General features: G+C 38.1%; 1 protein-coding gene across 11 annotated transcripts in view; it reads right to left on the bottom strand.

The window, feature by feature from the left end:
- UNC79 (unc-79 homolog, NALCN channel complex subunit) overlaps positions 1–17,957 on the bottom strand; it is a 109,315-nt gene that overhangs the window by 10,143 nt on the left and 81,215 nt on the right. For all 11 annotated transcript variants that reach the window (XM_063399261.1, XM_063399270.1, XM_063399262.1 and 8 more), the window contains 5 exons: positions 17,656–17,766; positions 10,731–10,835; positions 6,891–6,968; positions 4,335–4,424; positions 791–966 (listed from right to left, as the gene is read on the bottom strand). In XM_063399261.1, coding sequence (XP_063255331.1) covers positions 791–966; positions 4,335–4,424; positions 6,891–6,968; positions 10,731–10,835; positions 17,656–17,766 — 560 coding nt within the window. The remainder of the gene's footprint in view (positions 1–790; positions 967–4,334; positions 4,425–6,890; positions 6,969–10,730; positions 10,836–17,655; positions 17,767–17,957) is intronic.

Raw genomic sequence — 17,957 nt, 5'->3', positions numbered from 1 at the left:
TTCCTTTTTTTTTTACATGCAAGGAGCTAAAGTGCAAGGAGATAAGCACTCCATTATTTCCAAAAGCAGATATGCTCCATGTAAATGCACATCCAGATGTATCTAAAGGACCGGAACCTAAATAGCTTAGTCCCCAGAATTCCAGACAGGTAGTCTGGGACAAAGCTGGGACAGGAATAGAGGTTTGTTGAAACATAGTCCAACTGCCTACACTCTAAACAACTCATTGTCACTGTAACACAAGGGACAGTACTCCTCTGTTTTTAGAAAATAAAACACTGCTCATCAGGATTTCTCACAGTGAAAAGGGACAGAAAACATGTCTTGAGCAGGATTTCTCCCATTTAACTTTAGCCAGGGGGTTAGTAGTTTATCATACATCAGAAGGCCTACACTTAAGAGCTCTCACTCATTTGTACTCCATAATTTCACAGGCCATTTCCTGTTGTATTCTCTATAATCCAGAAAATATTTTCTGTAATTCTAGGACTGATCAAGTGCTTGTGTGCTTTTCATTGGCTGCACCTAGACCAAGGATCAAGTTAATTTCCAGTGTTACTCCAGTCAAGCCCCTGGAGTTACCTCCACTATCCCTCTGGGATGTACTTTAAATATTACATTGACAAACTCCTCAGCTGAGGATCAGCGAGATGCTGAGCAGCTGTTTCAACGTCCCACTGCCACCATTTCCTACTGCAGGTCTTAGCTATGGAATCTGACAATAAAAACATAATTTTGTGAAGATTTCCAGCTCATTTTAGCATCCCTTTTTGTGGAAAAGTGTTCTCACCCTTGCTGCATTGCCGAAGGAGGATGGTAAAGCCAAGGCAAATACCGGATCACAGCTTTGTTGTCCCTGTGGTTTCCCCGTGTGATTTCCATAGCAGCAATCTGAGCTAAACCAACTTTCAGATGTCCACCAAATGTGTCTTCATGCAGTGGCTGAGAACAAGTCTTCATGTGACTCTGCAAGGCAAAGATCTGATTTCCTACCCAAAAAGAGTATTTTGCTTGAACTAAGTTCTTCCAAAAACCAGCATATTCTATTTCACTCCCCTTCAATTCCTCCTCAGGACCTCTGTGTCTACAAAACAAAGCTCAGAAATAGATTTTTAAAAATTCTCTAACCCCTATATTAGGAACACCTGTATGATGCAGATCTTTCCAAAGAGGGCCACAATTCCAAGACACCAGACAAAATATAAATTGGGCAAAATGTAAAGGCAGCTTTTGTATCACAAACGCAAGAGCTGATAAATACAAACTAATCCTTGCACATCCAGAGAGCTTAGGTAAAAATGAAAGAATCTAACCATTTAACAAGACAGCATCTTGGCAGGAAATGCCTTCCATGTGCAACATTCCATTTACATGTTCAGAAAGAAGCTCTCACTTATTCACCAGCAATATGACTATGTTGCACTAGTCAGCTATATTGCACTATTGAGTTACAAATGCCTTTAAGCTCTGGCAACAAAAAGGGCCAAACCTCTTACCAAGAAACACTCAAATATTCATGCCTGCAAAGATAATTTATTCTGCTTTACCAGCTTTAAGGGATGTTTCATTGCTGCTTCTTGATATAGTTCTGTATTTCTATTCAGCTAACTTTGCATTACCTTCTGGTACTAGACTATAACAGAACACAGGCTGACTGCAGTTGCTTGCTTAAAAGGAGAGCCATATGCTTCACAAAAGAAAATCAGGTCATCAGTTATCCAATTATTATAACAGGATAGAAATCAGTGAACCAATAATATTTTTGTAACAGATAAGTATCTGACCCCAAAAACTTACACTATCAAATTGCACTTACCTTAAGTCTTTTTCAAGAGAAAAAAATCCCTATGTACCATCAGGAATATTTAATGACTTCGTTATACAGATAGGTAAAAAGAATAGACAGTTATGCAGGCAGATACATTATAAATCTTCAAAATTGCTAGAATTTTCTAAATAAAATCCTGCCAAGCTTTACCAATTATAATGTTATCTCAAAATGAAAAAGAAACCATAAGAAACTGAACAGAACAGTACACTCAAATGCAATTATCTTGAGAATTAACATTTATATCTTTTCTATAGTGCAGTAGTTCCTAATATACAGGACTGAAAATAATTAGCCTCTTTCGAAGAAATTCTTCTTGGATACACAAAAGATGACATTGGATATAAATAAACAACTTTAACTATATCTATTCTCTGAATTCCTACAGAGAGTAGACATTTCCAAATTTGCAAACCACCTTCTGCTGTTTGGATTGATACTGGTGATATAAATCATATGGCATTCTTTGTTAGCTATAACCCCAGATGATGTGATAATACACATTTGTAAGAATTGTACAGCTGGATGATCTTAGGACTCATTTTCTAGGGAGTAACACCTCGTTAAGAAAACCCAAGCAATGTAAGTAAATATATTAAATGAGCTTGCAAAAATTTGAATCTAGATGTTGTGAATTTGAAGTTGCAACTATTTGTAAACTCAGAAATGATTACAAATATTTTCTCGAACATGTTTAAACTACGAAGTTTTCTCTGTTTAAATAAAAACTGCCTTTTAATTTTCTAAGACAGAAAAGCTTATTCTTTGCAATACACAAAATTATGGTCATATTTGACTCTCCTATTAAGCTAATTTTGTCCTCAGATTCCTGTATTAGATGGCTAAATCAAAACAACATGAAATTTCTGACTTAAATTGCCAGATGACTGATTTGGGAAGCTTCTTGTCCAATTTCTAAACATGAAAGTGAAAAAATGGGTAAAAGTTTTAGTTCCTGTCCTATCTATATATGTATTTAAATTTTTTAAAAATAAATAGTCCCACTAAGGATAAGAAGTAATCATCAGACTTCAGCACTGCAAGAATAATTCTAAAAAGCAGACTACAGCTCAAGGGAGATGGGCAGAAGGAAAAAGTCCAAATGACAGAAAGTTTTCTACAGAAACATTTTACACAGGAGAGAGGATACCTGCAAGTATTTATAAACAAATTTTCCCCATTCCTGGTTTCAGGTAAGCCCATTTTTTTTTTCCTGTGGAACTAGCAAACCAGATGTATCTCTGCCTCATTTATGATTCATTTGCCTACCTATTCTGAAAGCAGTTCTGAACTTTGACAGAAATGGGTGAATAACTTAATAGGATAGAGTGGGAAGGCAATCCAATTCAACTTCAAATGATTAATTACTTTGTGCTCTGAAGTAAATTTCTACTCCAGCATAGCAGGCTGCTTTCCTTAGACAATTTTTTTTTTCAATTCAAAGGAATTCATGGCCAACAGGGTAAGAATTTAAGAAAAGGAATATTTTGTCCTGTAAAATACAGTTACATTGAGTTTCAAGGCACAAAGTTTTTTAGCTGAGATTCCTCTTCCTTTGTGGTACGTACTAATAAAGTGCAATAAGGTGGCACAAGGTGGGGTTGAGGGGCCAGAGTGAATAAGTGAGTGTGTGAGAAACTAGTTGTGTAAAAATTCTCATCTTATTGCTATGAAAATAAACTTCAGAGCAGCAATGTTACTTAGGCTACTTATTTTTCAAAACATCTTCATAGAATTTCCATTCTGTAGGAAATTTAATAGTAACATGAAGTTCCTCCATGAAACAGGAATTCTAGGTTTTGATTATCTGATGATTACTAGGATCCTTTGATGAAATGCATTCTGTTAAAATAAAATATTTTATTTTAACAGAAGTATTTTCCTATCACTCCTCTTAACAACTTGTCATTCAACTAATATAAAGAAATCAAAATGCAGTTTGGACTACAGAGGTAAGAGCTATTTGGTTTTTCCCCACCTCAACAGAATATAACCTGACAATGGAAACAACAGCACCCATTAGAAAAAGGACACTCCCTTTTTTTAGGTTAATTACTGCGTTTTAATTACCTCTGAACTTCCTATAAATTTAAGTGTCTGTTTGTGTCTATAAGAGACACAGGATTCCTCCACAAGGCTGCACTTAGTTGTACAGGCAAGGAATTTTATGCTTCCCTGGGTTATATTAAACACATCTACTTCTCACAGTGACTTTGGTATGACATTTGCTTATCATCAACATTTCAGAAAAATCATGCCTGCTTTTCTATTGTGTGCTCACAATATTTGAATTGGCCTCCATTTCAACACCACATAAGCTACTTTTTACTGATGCCACAGAAGTCTCTAATCTATAACAGCACCAATATTTTTTTAACAGAGAAACGAAAAAACCTGTCAGTCACCTGAAATACTTCCTACCATGTCTCCTAGGCAGGTTCCTTACAGAAAGCTATTTTTGTCAAAAAAACTCATACACTTTAGAACAATGTATGCCAGAACCAACCTTCAGTTTGGTTAAGGTATGCATATCTGCAATGAAATCCAGCACTTCCCCAACATACTGCCTCATGCATTCCATTGCTGCTGTTCCACACTAAAACATAAAAAAAATAAGTTTAAGTACCGGGGTGTGCTTCACCAGAATACAGTTGGTCTGTCTCAAATCCTTTATTTTACTTTTTAGTTAGAATAATTAGGAATAGGTATTCTTTGATGTTCTTCCTCTCACTGTATTATGTCCTCTTATCTGATTATAATATAAGAAGATAGCCCAGCTGCCACAGCTGCTGTAATTTCTTCATGGATCATAAAATACTCTTATCTATGACAGCAATAAAAGATTAACTGATGAAACTTTCAAGAATATTCTTGTCATGTCATCCTCAAATTTATAACAGCCCAGAATCAGTCTTAAAAACTCAATGAGAATTGAACAGCTCAGTTTTTCAAGCAGCTGAGCATTTCTGCAATTGGAAGCAATCAGTTACAATCAAAACCAAAATTCAGTCACAGGCACAGATGCCCTTATTTCACATTAATCACAATGGAAAAACAGTTTCAATAACTTTAGGTATTCTATATGGAAACATCATTAAAACGAGCATCACTGAAATGTATTATGTTTTTTCCTTTTTGCAAAAACCAACTAATATTTCTTGTATACTTCTGAAAAAAAGCATTGAAAAGACAGCATCTTAATGGCACTTAAGCTATGCAGTGCTCCAGTTAGATCATAAAGGTAGAAGCTTATTGAGAAGCCACCTGTGCCAGAACAAAAACAACCTCAAAGGGAAAACAAAAGGACCCAATATGGTGCTTGCTGTATTCCTGCACTACAAATTTTCATAATCCTTTTCCTAGAACAGTGACAAATGCGAATCTGGTCCTCAGCTAGCACAAGATGTGCCCGAGGTGCATAAAGCAGTCAACAGAACAAAGCTGTCAGATTAAATAAGGGCTTTGAATAGATCAGAGAACCCTGCAGGGAAGCTTTCCGAAGGTGATACTACAGACCCACTAGGTATCACAAAAACCTCTGTTTATATGTTAATAGTCTGAGGTGAAGATAATGCTAGCTGAATTCAACAGGAACTATGGCTGTCTCGTTCTTAGGGGCCAAGTAAAAGAAATGCTTCACTTTTGAGGCTAAATGATCACATTATTAAATTAGATATCTTTTTGAAGTCATGAAAATCTACTTTATCCCAAGTCATAGGCTCAGGGCAGAACACTGCAATAAAGTTTACAGAAGAAAACTATTGTTCTTTGACCTCTTTTTGATTACCTGCACTTTGAAGCATAGAAATTGATTATCCTGAGTATACAAATGAACTAGATTTAGTTCTAGTCACAAAAATATTAAGCCACAGTTGAGTTTCAGTGGCTGAAATTTGAAAAACTGCTGGCATTCTATGTTTAAACAACTGACCTGGGCACTCCTCATTTTTGTATGTTACTTTACTATGCCACCTTCTGGCTTTTCAAATGTTGTTCCTGTCAGTTCCCATGATAAAATAAAAAACAGTAAAACATGGTCATTGGGAACCCTGTCAGTGCATACTCCATTCAGTTTATGTGCAATAAGGATTTGACCTGGGTTCTAGAATATTGAATAGAATTATGAAAGAGATTACACTTCAGTCTCTAAAAACAAATGCTCAGTTTCACAAGACTTTTCTCCAACAACCTGTTCCGTTTCATGCAAGCAGTAGGCAGCCTAATTTTCTATGATTTCTTCTGAAATGATCATGTTCCTATCACACCTTGTAATACCAGTATTAGTCTGTCTATTCACAGCAAGTATAAATTAAAATATCCTGTTGAGAGGAAAGGTATTATTAAAGATTGGCATTTAAAAAATCACGCACTTCAGAAGATACATGGGAAAGATCCTAAGTCATCCCTAAAGCTGACATACACATAGGGAAACAAGTTTTCCTCTCTCAGCTTGAGAAGCAAACCTTGGCTAAGCCTCTTCCATCTGCTTGGGTACTCAGCCACATGTGTCATGGAACAAGTCAAGACCTCCCATGGTGTTACTTCCTCCCAGATTCACCAGGTGCACATTCAGTGCCTGGGCAATTAGGAGTATTTGTAATTTAGCTACACTCATCAGCAGGATATATGTGAATGACTTAGACATCACTAGAAAAATTCCATTAACTCCCTTCTTTAATCAGATAACCTTTTGCAGGAATGGAGGCAATGGCGGGTAGCTGTCCATCCTGCTACCATTTTTTGATCATTCAGCTGGTCTGCTCCCCACTAAGAATTGCTGATCTTTGATTTGTCTTTTTGAGCACAGGCTCCACTGAAGCTAAAGGTTATCATGACTAAAGGCTATCAGTGAAAGCAAGGGAAGCAACACCAAATACAGAACTTTTCCACCATTAATAAAAAGGCCGAAGCACCTCAACCTCTGCCTGTAATACATCTTGCCAATCAGAGGAGAAATAAAGAGGAAAAAGCATTAAAATGAATCAGAGCAAGCTGAATAAGATGTATTTTTAAAAAAATCAAAACAACAGAACAAAGAAATGGACTTTGCTTCAGTACTTACTCCAGGCATTGAGGCAATCATCTGTTTATGTAGGATTGTTGATTCAGCTAGTTTTGTTCCAGCATCTGCACAAACAAACTAAGAAAAAATTAAGGACAAGTTACTTTAAATTATTTTTTGAGGAACCTGGAGACACTAATAATTTATTCATTACTTCATTAAAATCAGTTCAGATCTCTTCGTGCTTTTATTCATGGTAATTTGCCTTTAGAGATCTCTTTCTTTATAAACAACCTACTTAACTCACCATTATAAATGAGATAATTTTATTGAAAAAAAAATCTGACTTTAATGTGCTTTATTAACACATATGCTGTGCAGGAGCAATTTGAAGAATATTGTGTAACAAATCAGACTTTCTTTATGAAAAAAATATATTTGCTATTTCTTGCATTTATCAAATGTTCCTCTTTCATTATAGAGTAAACCATGAGAGAGAATTATAAGGCAAAATGCCATATTCTTCACTGTGATTTTATAACATGTTCAGTGAAGTTCTCCAATGATGAATTATATAGAGTTTTGAAGTTGATGACATGCTATGTATAACTTCTGCACAATACTGCATAAACAATCTGTTTCTGAGAGATGGTCAGTGTCATGCTATTACAGTAGAATATCTCTCATTGCTCTCCTTATGCTTTTATTTTACCTTTTTTATTGTTTCTTTTTGTTTCCAAATCCCTTGACCTAAGTTCTCCGATATCCACACCATTCATACAATCAACTTGCTAATGCTGTTATGTAATCATTATAAACTTCAATAATACATTGGACACCCTGCAAATTATTTGCTTGTTCCTACCACTTCTTGTCCTAACACTATACTGCCCTTGAGCCATTTTTGTCCATAGTGATGCAATGTAACTTTCTAAGAAAGAGCAGACAGAAAATAACTGTCAACTAAGGTCTGAGCCTTAATCTTCCTTCTCATTAAAAATCAGTTGATACCATGGTACTTTCACAAACTGAGACAGATATTGACTACCGTATTTTACAGTTGTCTAATGCATATATGTTAGCAGTACTCTCAGTGACTGACTGCTCTTCCTGAAAGCATTCCAAAATATCCTTTACAGCCCTAGAATTTACTCTTACACCTCCGCAAGATTTGCAATGAAACAGATCAGATACACTGAATCTTAGAGACTGACTGAATAAGCAAATTCTAAAGGGACACCAGTAGAATTTGAAGTCAATGGAAATCCTGAAGATGTGTGCTGATGAAATGTGAGCAGGAGAAAAGCACTGGGAAACAAAATGCTTTGAAGAAGCAGTTCCTATGGAAACCCATGGAACAGCAGCATGTACATGATGGCTTTCATTTGCTAGGCCAAGCAGAGGAGACAGTCCTTCTGTACCATTTACCATCCAGGACACCTATGCAAAGATTGGAGTGATGTGGTTAAAAATTTTCATTCTTTGTAAAGTGGGATAAAGTTAACTCTCATCTTAGCCTTAATGTCACCAGTGACACTGATGGCACTATGTAATCTAGATAAACGTGGGTGTCAAATGTACCTTTCTAGGAACTCCTTTGTTAGTCAGCCCACGACTGATCTATCATTAAATTAAAGTGCTCCTAGCTCCTTTGTTATCTGGAACATTTTGACAGAATCTCTGTATTCTGTGTGCACTGTCTGTATAGAATCTTACATACAGGCTAACATGTCCATGGAGACATGACTGTTGGAAATTAAAACCATTTCCGTTTGGTGCTGTGTTAACTCTGCTATGGCTTTATTCATTTAAAAGCATACAATGTGAATTAATATTGCGGTGGCTTTGTGTGGTAAAGAGGTGAACCAATCCCTTCATTCCATTAATGGCACCAGAGAAAATTTAAAAAATAAAGAGACAAATGCATTTTTACTGGTAGATTTCTTAAATTACAGTGGTGCTTAGGATGGGCTTAGTGGTTACTATGGTATTGCAGTTCCAGAGGCTGCTGAGTGATTCAGACCACATACTACTGAGAGCTGCCAATTTGCACAGTCAATGGCAGCAGCAGTCATCATGCCTCCAGTAGGCATCTATGGCAGATGGTCTGAATACAACCCCTATTCTTCACCACTGACTGCATAAAAACAGAAGCTGGCTGCTTTGGATAGCAGGAAATATGAATCACTTCATCAGCCTCTGAAAGAGAGACATCATAAAAGACATTTATATCCACATTAGATGCTGTTGTGTTAGGTATGAATACATCCCAAAGTGAATACAGCATATGGGAACAGTGCTAGGAGGAAAACCCAGGCAATTACCATTTTATCTTTATGAGATAAAGGCAATGGAAGAGAGAGTTTTGCTTACTGGGTCTCTCAGGCAATTGACTCAGTATGAAGGACAAGCGTAAATCAGTAAACCCCATTGCCAAAATTGACATGGCCTGTTTGTATTCTCAAACAATAAATTCAGGAAGGACTAGACTAGGGGATTGTCATGCTTTGGGGTAGCCACAGGATTGAACTATAGGAGAAATGCAGAATAATTGCTTTATTCTGTAATACAGGAAAAGTCAGTTCAAGTCAACAAAAACTAATGTACATGGTATCAAGATGTATCACTGCAGCTGCAAGACAGAAGGAGGTTGGTGGTTGCTACTTGATGGTATTGACTGGGACTGAAAAAAATAAGTTTGGGTTTAATAATAATTTTTAAAAAAGACAAATTTGTGCTTTTTTAACTTAAATGGATTTTTTAAAAAAACCCTTAACCATCAAAAGAAAAGAAACCCTCATGTGTTATTCTCCCCTTCCCAACTTCTTCCCCTAACACTGATGGCATAATAATTGTTTTCAGAGTTATCCTAACTGCTATGCCATTGCATTTGTCAGTATTATTTCCCTGTCAACTGGCTATCACTTACTCACTATGAGTAATGTACCAGCAATCAAAAGAAAATGAGTCCACAGATAGCTACCTGAAGCTTTGACCCATAATGAGAAGGGAAAGAGTGAATGGAGCTATGACCCTGGGAGCACTATGAGGGATCCATGTAATAAACCCCTCACCTGGACCTTTGGAAGTGCTGTTATGCTGGTCCCCTATAATTTTAAGTTTCTGAATTTAAGTTCCTAACATATCATTATCTCTTTGTAAACAATGAGAGCCCACTCTCACTGAGAGAATCTGTGATTACATATGATGGACTTCAGCAAGTTGTTTTCATGGGACAGGTTTGTGATGCCAAACTTTGCCACACTTCCTATCTTGGAGGCAGAAGTTTTCACAAGCCTGTATCTTATTTCCTTATATTTTCAGTGGTAGCTTGGCTAGCTTGACCCCACAAAATGAAAGCAGCAGAAATATTCCCAATGTATTCTTTGTTGGAAAATTACAGGTCAAAAGCAAATGGCCTTCAGGAACTGGAGACAAGCTTACTCCCAGAAACTGAGCTGTGACCCATGCTAAACTAGCAGCCCCTCCCACACAAGCTGATGGCAGGGTTTGAGGCTAGGACATGAAGACAAGCCAGCACCAGGGGCAGATGCTCCAACACGACATGATATAAAACTCAATGGACTCAACCCTTATGGGTCCCTTCCAGCTCAAGATATATTCTGTGATCTTCAATATATCAGCAGCGATGCACAGGTCATTATCATTATGTGAAATTTGGATTCCAAATTTAGTTTCTTAAATTTTCATGTAGAAGCCTTAATGTATACACCAATGCATAAAAATGCAACTGGATTTCGATTCAAAAAGTTCTTGCTTCCCCAGACTTTGCTGGTACTTTCTGTAACCAGGTTGGACTTAGTTCTTCAGCCTCTGCCCCATTCCTCAACCTGGGCCAAGACAGGATCAGTATGAGAATTACATCAGAATTTCCTGTACCTGCACCAACAGCAGCAGATTCATGTCTGGTAAGGGTGACTTTAACTTTAGTGCTTGTAGTAACTCCAATATAACACAGCGTGTCAAGTAGAATTTGTCCCTTTCCTGCAACAAAAAGCACAGAATTATGAATGTCCTGAAATTCACTGACAGCTACTAATAAACTATAAAGATACTTTTTATCTAAGTTTGAGAATAACAAAGTTACAGAAATGTACTGGTTTCTGCTGTCTTAAAAAAAAAAAGCCAACATCACTCATAATTTATATAATTCTACAGACTTAATTGAACAGACATCAATGAAGGTGATTTTTTTTGATGTTTTATCAGACATTATATCTATGATTTAATATGTCACACATGAAATATAGACAGATTTTATAAAATAGTTACAAAGCCCAAAAACATAGCTTTCATTAAGTAATCCCATGAAAAAAGAGGAAAGCAGTAAGAAATGACACAGAAGAACAAAACTGGTATAGTATTTAGCATTATTCTTTCACAGAACCTGCCAAAATCAGTCTACATTTCACACACTCTTTTTCTGTTGTTATTCCCCCTTAAAAAAAGAGTGTCTCCAGTACAGCTGCTTGGACCATCTATTTCATTAGACTGGCAGTACTTTTCCACATCCACAATAAAAACAGTCTTGGCTACAGCTGCTACAACAGAAACACTTTAAGACGTGGGGGAAATCAGCCAGTGGAGATTAGAACACAGAAGTCTAAGAATAGAGTTGTATGGCTGAGTCAGCAAGGAGGCACAGGAGATAAGACAGGCTTGTTATACACTTTACTTTGACATTCTCCAACTTTAGACAATAAGATAAAAACTTGAAACAAATCTATAACCTGCTACTGACCACAGCAACTCAAGAATTTTGGTAAGCAAGAGCACCGTGCTCTATTTCAGCCAACCATTAGAGATAAAATAAATTGTCTAATAATGAGAGCATATTCAAAGTGTGCTTAAAATCTAAAACCTAGTATCCTCCATCTTATAAATGCCATGCACTTGCCTGACCACTTAAGTTAAATGTGTAAAAAATTCTACTCAGTCAGGGCCTAATTTTCTGCACAAAATCTGTAAAATGGGATCATTTGTCTCTTCCTCAGACAAGTTTTATGAGGTTAGTTTGTGTGAGACAATTTGGAGGCCACCTCCAGCTGCACACAGCAGAAGCTGAAAGTGGGAGTAGCTTTTGTTGCAGCAGACCAAGCAGTCACCAGTGTTCCTCTCTTCAGAGAACTGATGTCCCCACACTCCTGTGTGACATACTGCCAAACAAAGGTTGCAGCAACACTGCCTGTCTCCCACAGCAACTACATATCTTTGAATGAAAACAGACTTTAAATACCAGGCCTTGATGTGAGAGAAGGTGCCAAAACAACAGAATGGTATGTATTTCATGGAAGTTATGATGCCAGTCTGTGAATCAAGAGACCATCCTTCAAGCTCCTAGTTTCCTCTTTGATTACACAGAGTGTGCAGATTACACATTTAGACGACAGAATGGGTCCCAAACTGCAGTCCTTGTCCTTGTCTGACTATATTGCTGCAGTCTAGGCAGCTAAACTTGCAGGAAGCTAACACTCCAGAGTCAGCTGTATTATGAAATCATTTCTTGAGGGGACAAAGATTCAAAAGCCACATATTCCACATGCATGAGTGGTGCTCTGATAAAAAATATACAGTATAAGAATATTCAGAAGAGGTCAGATGGGAACAAATGTCTCCAGTAAGTTACCTCCAACAAGGCCATAAGCAGAAGCAAAAGGAAGAGTAAGAACAAGGCAAGCATGTATAATTTCACCGACTATTTTCAGCTCAGAGAACTTCTGAGCTCAGTTTGGTTTCTGTATAATTCAAAACTCTCAATGTATTTCTCTTCCACATAACTGTCCACTGACCTTTGGGACTCATGGCAACACTTAGCACAAATGGTACTTGGCAAAGAGTCACACCCTTGGCAAAGAGTTGAAGAATCACTTCCCTCTACCTGCTTTGACAAGTGCCTATAAACTTAGTATGTTCTTTGCATTGGAAAGGAATGAAATTACCCTCACCTGTCTGAATCACTTGTGACCCTGCAGACCTCTCTCACATTCCCATCAGCTGCTGCTCTTTCAGACTGAAGAGCTGTGCCTAAGTTGCTCTGTATGTGGAACTCCAACCGTTTGATCATTCTTGCTATCATTACCTGAACTTTCTCTGATACTATGACATTCTGGGAGAACCAGAATGGTGCATAACACCCATGGTGTAAACAAATCCTGATTACCTGTTAAAATTCCCCAGGAAGAGTGTCCCTTCCCACCATCATATGCCCTCCCAGACTTGAGACACAGACACCACACAAATCAACTCAAGTCAGTTGACAATTACATCCTTCCAAAGAGTGGACAGAAGTTCCTTTCAGTAACCCAATCCAGCAGCTTACACATACTGAAAAAGGAAGGAAGACATAACTTTTTCAAAAGCATTCAGCTGTTTTACATACCAATATCTATGCTATACAGGATATAATTGGGCCATACTAAATTGCTTTGTCAGAACTCAGGAAAGGAAGCATAGGCTTCATGAATCCCAGCTTTTCTTGGCTTTAAGGATAATACTAATGGCCTCTTTCTCAAAGAAGTCTCCTATCTCACAGTCTAAACTCTTAAAGTTTGTTAAGCACATGTGATGAAGAGACATTAAGTAAAACCAAGCAAATTGGTTTTTTGACATCTGACCTCTTGCTTCCTGCACTGTACATCAGGAGCAATGACATATAAGTCAATGGCCCAGACTTCCTATGCAAGTCTACTTACTCCTCTCATCCTGCTGGTGATAAATACATATAAACTTTATATTCTGCCACAAAGCCATTGTTTCTTGAGAATAACACCCAGGAGAGCCACATGTATAAATCTGGTACCAGAAGTGTCAAGAATACACTACTTCAGCCACTGTTCAGCCAAAAAACACTCAAATGTCTATGCATCCTTATAGAAAACATCTTTGCAACCCTCAAATTGTGACTAATCATATGTCAATATGTAGAACATGAAATTAATGAAGTTCTAGTAGTACTTCATGGTCCAAACTTGTTAATAAGAGTAAATTTGAATCTTTAATGGAAATTGCTATCCTCCAAGTAAGCCGGTATAAGCAATAATCTTTATTTTATCATAGCTGCTCCTACAGCAGTTAAAAATTCTGAAGATCTGCCTTTTAATAATCTTTAAAAAATTCAATAGTAAAATCATGTGGCATTCTGCATTTATTTAGTAAGGCACAACAGAACACTAGCAAAAGGCTAAGTTTAGGTTCAAGCTCCTGCAGCTGTAAGAGATAAGAAAGCCAGAAAGTGTCCATTTAGGACCTTAAGACACTTTAAAAGAAAACTAAAGATAAGATTACAATCCACAGAAGAGATGGTACTCTCAACTGAGAGTTCTAAAGGCATGGAAAAAAAACAAATTGCTGACCTGGAACAGAAACTCAGACAAGGAAATATCAGATTGACGTGAATCTTCAGGCTCCAAGACAAGAGAAACTCAGATATTCCTGCCACAGGGTATTAGGAAAACGTTGGAGTAAAAAAAGATTTGGAGTGGTTGTACTGCACTGACCTCTATAAAGTGCATGCCAGAGTAGCTTGCTCTTTGAAAAGACAAGAATCCTCCACAGCTTAGCTGAAAGTTGGTGTTTTGTTCCCGTCAACACACTCAAATTTGCAAAACAAGGAATTACATTTGAATAGTTTCAATGCTCACAATTATATTCCTTCTGGAATTCACTTCTATGTGAGCCTCTACCACAACACTCTTATTTACCTACAGTGATTTCCATTGTAGAGAAACACAGACATCATAACTGATTTGGTGTTTCTCCCAACAGCAGTCATTAATTTGACATTTCTAAGGCAAAACTATGGTAAGCTTTCAGAAATAACAAAGATAATATAGTGTGGAGTTCCACTAAACTAACTATTTTGTGGCTATACAATGCAGAATATTCACTAATGCTTCCATTTCTGGGTCATCAAGTTGCATTAAACTAAATCAAGAAGATTTTACCAAGCACTGTATTCCAAGCTTCCTGTGTGCAGTTAAGTACTCACTGTATTAATAGAACAATCAACCATGAAGCATACAAGAAACACATGTGGGTTTTCTAATACCATGCTTTTAATTACATTTTTCTGAAACTGCAGAGCCTGAGGAAAGTGAAAAATTTCCTGTAGTTCACAATTTGCTTTAGCAGTGTCGTGGTTGCAAAGGAGGTGAATTTTTTTTCCAGGGGGATGTGGGCAGTCCAATCAGTGATCAGCTTTTCTGCTGGCACCTGGATTGGTCACTCGGAGGTTTGGACACGCCTCTGAGGACACAAAGAGTTAAAAGCAAGAGTCTGGGGGGTTCGGCCTCTTTTCAGATCCCGGTTTCAGCAGAGGGACGTGTCAGGCCTCCTTCCCCTGCCCAGCCACGAGGCTGGGTGGGGGAGGGGAAACACGTGGTCGGGCTCAGGTAAGCCGGAGCCCCCGGCGGGGGGAGAAGAGAGGGGACAGGACTGGAACTGAGCTGCCCCGTCCAGGATGGAGGGGTGGAAAACTGTGGAAGTGCCTTCTGTGTGTGCTCACCCCCCCCTTCCCCCCCAAACTCTGGGAGAAGGTGCCGAGCCACGTGGGAGTTGTAGAGCTGGGAGTGCCTGAGCCTGCACCCTGCCGAGAAAAAACTGTTAACCCTTGCTTGGCAGAAAGAAACTTTTCTTAGACATTGATTCTCATGACTGGTGATTTTGGAAATAAGGAGAAGGAAGCGGCCTGGGACCGAGATGATAAAGCATGATTGGAAGGAACCCGATGGAAGAATGAGAGGAGTAGCCTTCTGAGCTGGACTTCTCTTGCATAATGTCAGCCATGGACTGAACTTAAGTCTCTTTTGAACATAAACTGCATTTTTGAGTGGATGCAGCTGCCCTTGCTTTTGCTACAGTGACTGGCACTTGAAGAGTTGGAGCGAGCAGAGAAAAGAGGGGGAGGGTGAGGTGGCGCCCTCTGCCCTCAGGGGAGACCTGCTCCTGGAACCCCGGCCCCTGGGTAAAAAGGGGAGAGCTCGGCATGCAGCATCCTTAAAAAGCCCTGTATGTAGTTGTGGCCTATGAGACAGCGGTGAGAGCGCTGGACATAGGAAAAAGAGAGAGTCACCCTGGCAGACTTCTCTGGGCGGTGCCACGGGTGACATGGGAACACATAAGGAGTAGACCTGTGTGTTCTGGAGAACAGTCTGTGGTGCCAGAGAGACTCCTCTCTCCCTTGCTGAATTGAAGATTAGGTTTTTTGAGTGGTGATTGTTTGATCTAAAACCCAAAGGTTGGTCTGTGAAAAGTGATGGGTGGGGAGGTAGAAACTGGGAGAAGAAATGTTCTAAGAAGTTTTTATTTCTGTCTCTGTGTGTGTTTAAGAGTATTTCTGTCCCTGTTCTTATGTAATTAATAAAGTTTTGGTGGGTTTTTTTTTTGTTTTCAAGATTTAAGCCTGCTCTGCTCTGTTCCTGATCACATCCCACAGGAGTTGTTAGAGAAAAAACATATATTCATGGGTGCATTAACATCTGGCCAGTGCCAACCCATGACAAGCAGGTATATGAAACACTCTGGTAAGATCACAAATGCAAGAAGGGTATCTTTGCTTCACTTTTAAATGAGGCTCTTCTCTTTCAATTAAAAAAAAAAACCCAATATTAGGGTTCAAGTTAGCATTTTACTCACTTTGTCTTGGCCAAACCCTTAACTCCAGATATAACTCAAAATAATTCCAAAAGCTAGGCAACCTCTTCTGTATCCAGGATTATTCCATTGCATAAACACTTTTCTTTCAAATGAGACAAAAATCTAGAACTTGCTTGCTGTCATTAAACAGACTGTTAATTCCTATTTAATGCTTCAAACCACTGCAGTTTGTAAAAATGTTTCTTATTTTCTTGTGGTGCAGTTTTTCTGTGAGAGTGTCACTGCGTTTATCATTTCTTCTTCACTGTTTGTACAATGATATTTTAAGTCTTAACAAGACTCAAACAATGCATGTTCCAGTTGTACATTATCTAAACAGAAAATCATGTAGCTACTTATGACAGAATGTTTCCTGAGGATTATTTACTGTTCTGACAAATGTACCAAGGATGGAAAACTGTGCACTTAGTGGTGGAGGCAACATTTTTGCTCAGTACCTTGACAATCTACGTGATGGAGTATATATGACCTTAGGTTCAATCCCTTTTTTGTTAAACTTCTCACTGATAGCTACAAAAATGAACCCAAACAATAACTGTTATTTGTAGACCATAGCTTTCATCCAGGAATCTTTAAAACTTTTTAGAAGTGTAGATATACTGTTCTCTTTTTTCACAGCAACAGCCATGTATGCCAAAGGAAAATACCCAATACAGAATGAACAGGATCTAAGATGGAAAGCTCCTAACTTGGAGTTTTCCACTTTAGATAGTTGTCTACTGCATCCCCTCACAGCTGTGCTCTCAAAAGGCCCTACCAGGAATATTTAAGTTTTTACTCACAAATTACATGGCTAAACTTGTGCACTACGAAAGATACAACTGTACAGACATTTTAAGTGATGTATTAATACCAGCTATCTTCTCAACATGACAATAAAAATGTCCAATTCCCAAAATCACATAAAAATATTTCTTTGAGCAACATTTGCAGCAGGTTTCCATCATCTGTGTCTTTACTGTGAATGTAAAACTCAGCCTTATTAAAAGGCACTAAACCATGACCACTACTTGACTAAAAAAACATTTAAAACTGTTGTCATGCCTGAAGCTTGACACTTATTCCATCTTTACTTTCCAACTCCTTGTAGGAAGCACAACTTTGTCCTATTTTCACTTGTCCCTAAAAGAAGATACAGTGTCATTGTTACCTTTGTGAAGGCTCGGTAGCACAAACCACATAGTTCCACCAGGTAGGCCAGAGTGAAGACAGCATTCTGAATTACAAAACTTAGTAATTTTGAAAAAGGTTCCAGAAGACTCTGCAATGACATGTATTACAGAAATCAATAACTCATTGCCCAAAAGAGCAAAGCAGCATTCCAACTCTGAAATGCCTGAATGGAACAGCATTATTTTTAGCTCAGAGGCTATCTGCCTGGGATTCACACTGTTTTGGTCAAACAGCTGTATCATATGCCTTCATGCTTCTGTCAGAAATTAGAAACAAAGA

This window comes from Prinia subflava, chromosome 5 (assembly GCF_021018805.1).
Source record: "Prinia subflava isolate CZ2003 ecotype Zambia chromosome 5, Cam_Psub_1.2, whole genome shotgun sequence".
Lineage (NCBI taxonomy): Eukaryota > Metazoa > Chordata > Aves > Passeriformes > Cisticolidae > Prinia > Prinia subflava.
This window is presented reverse-complemented; position numbering and strand designations above follow the sequence as displayed.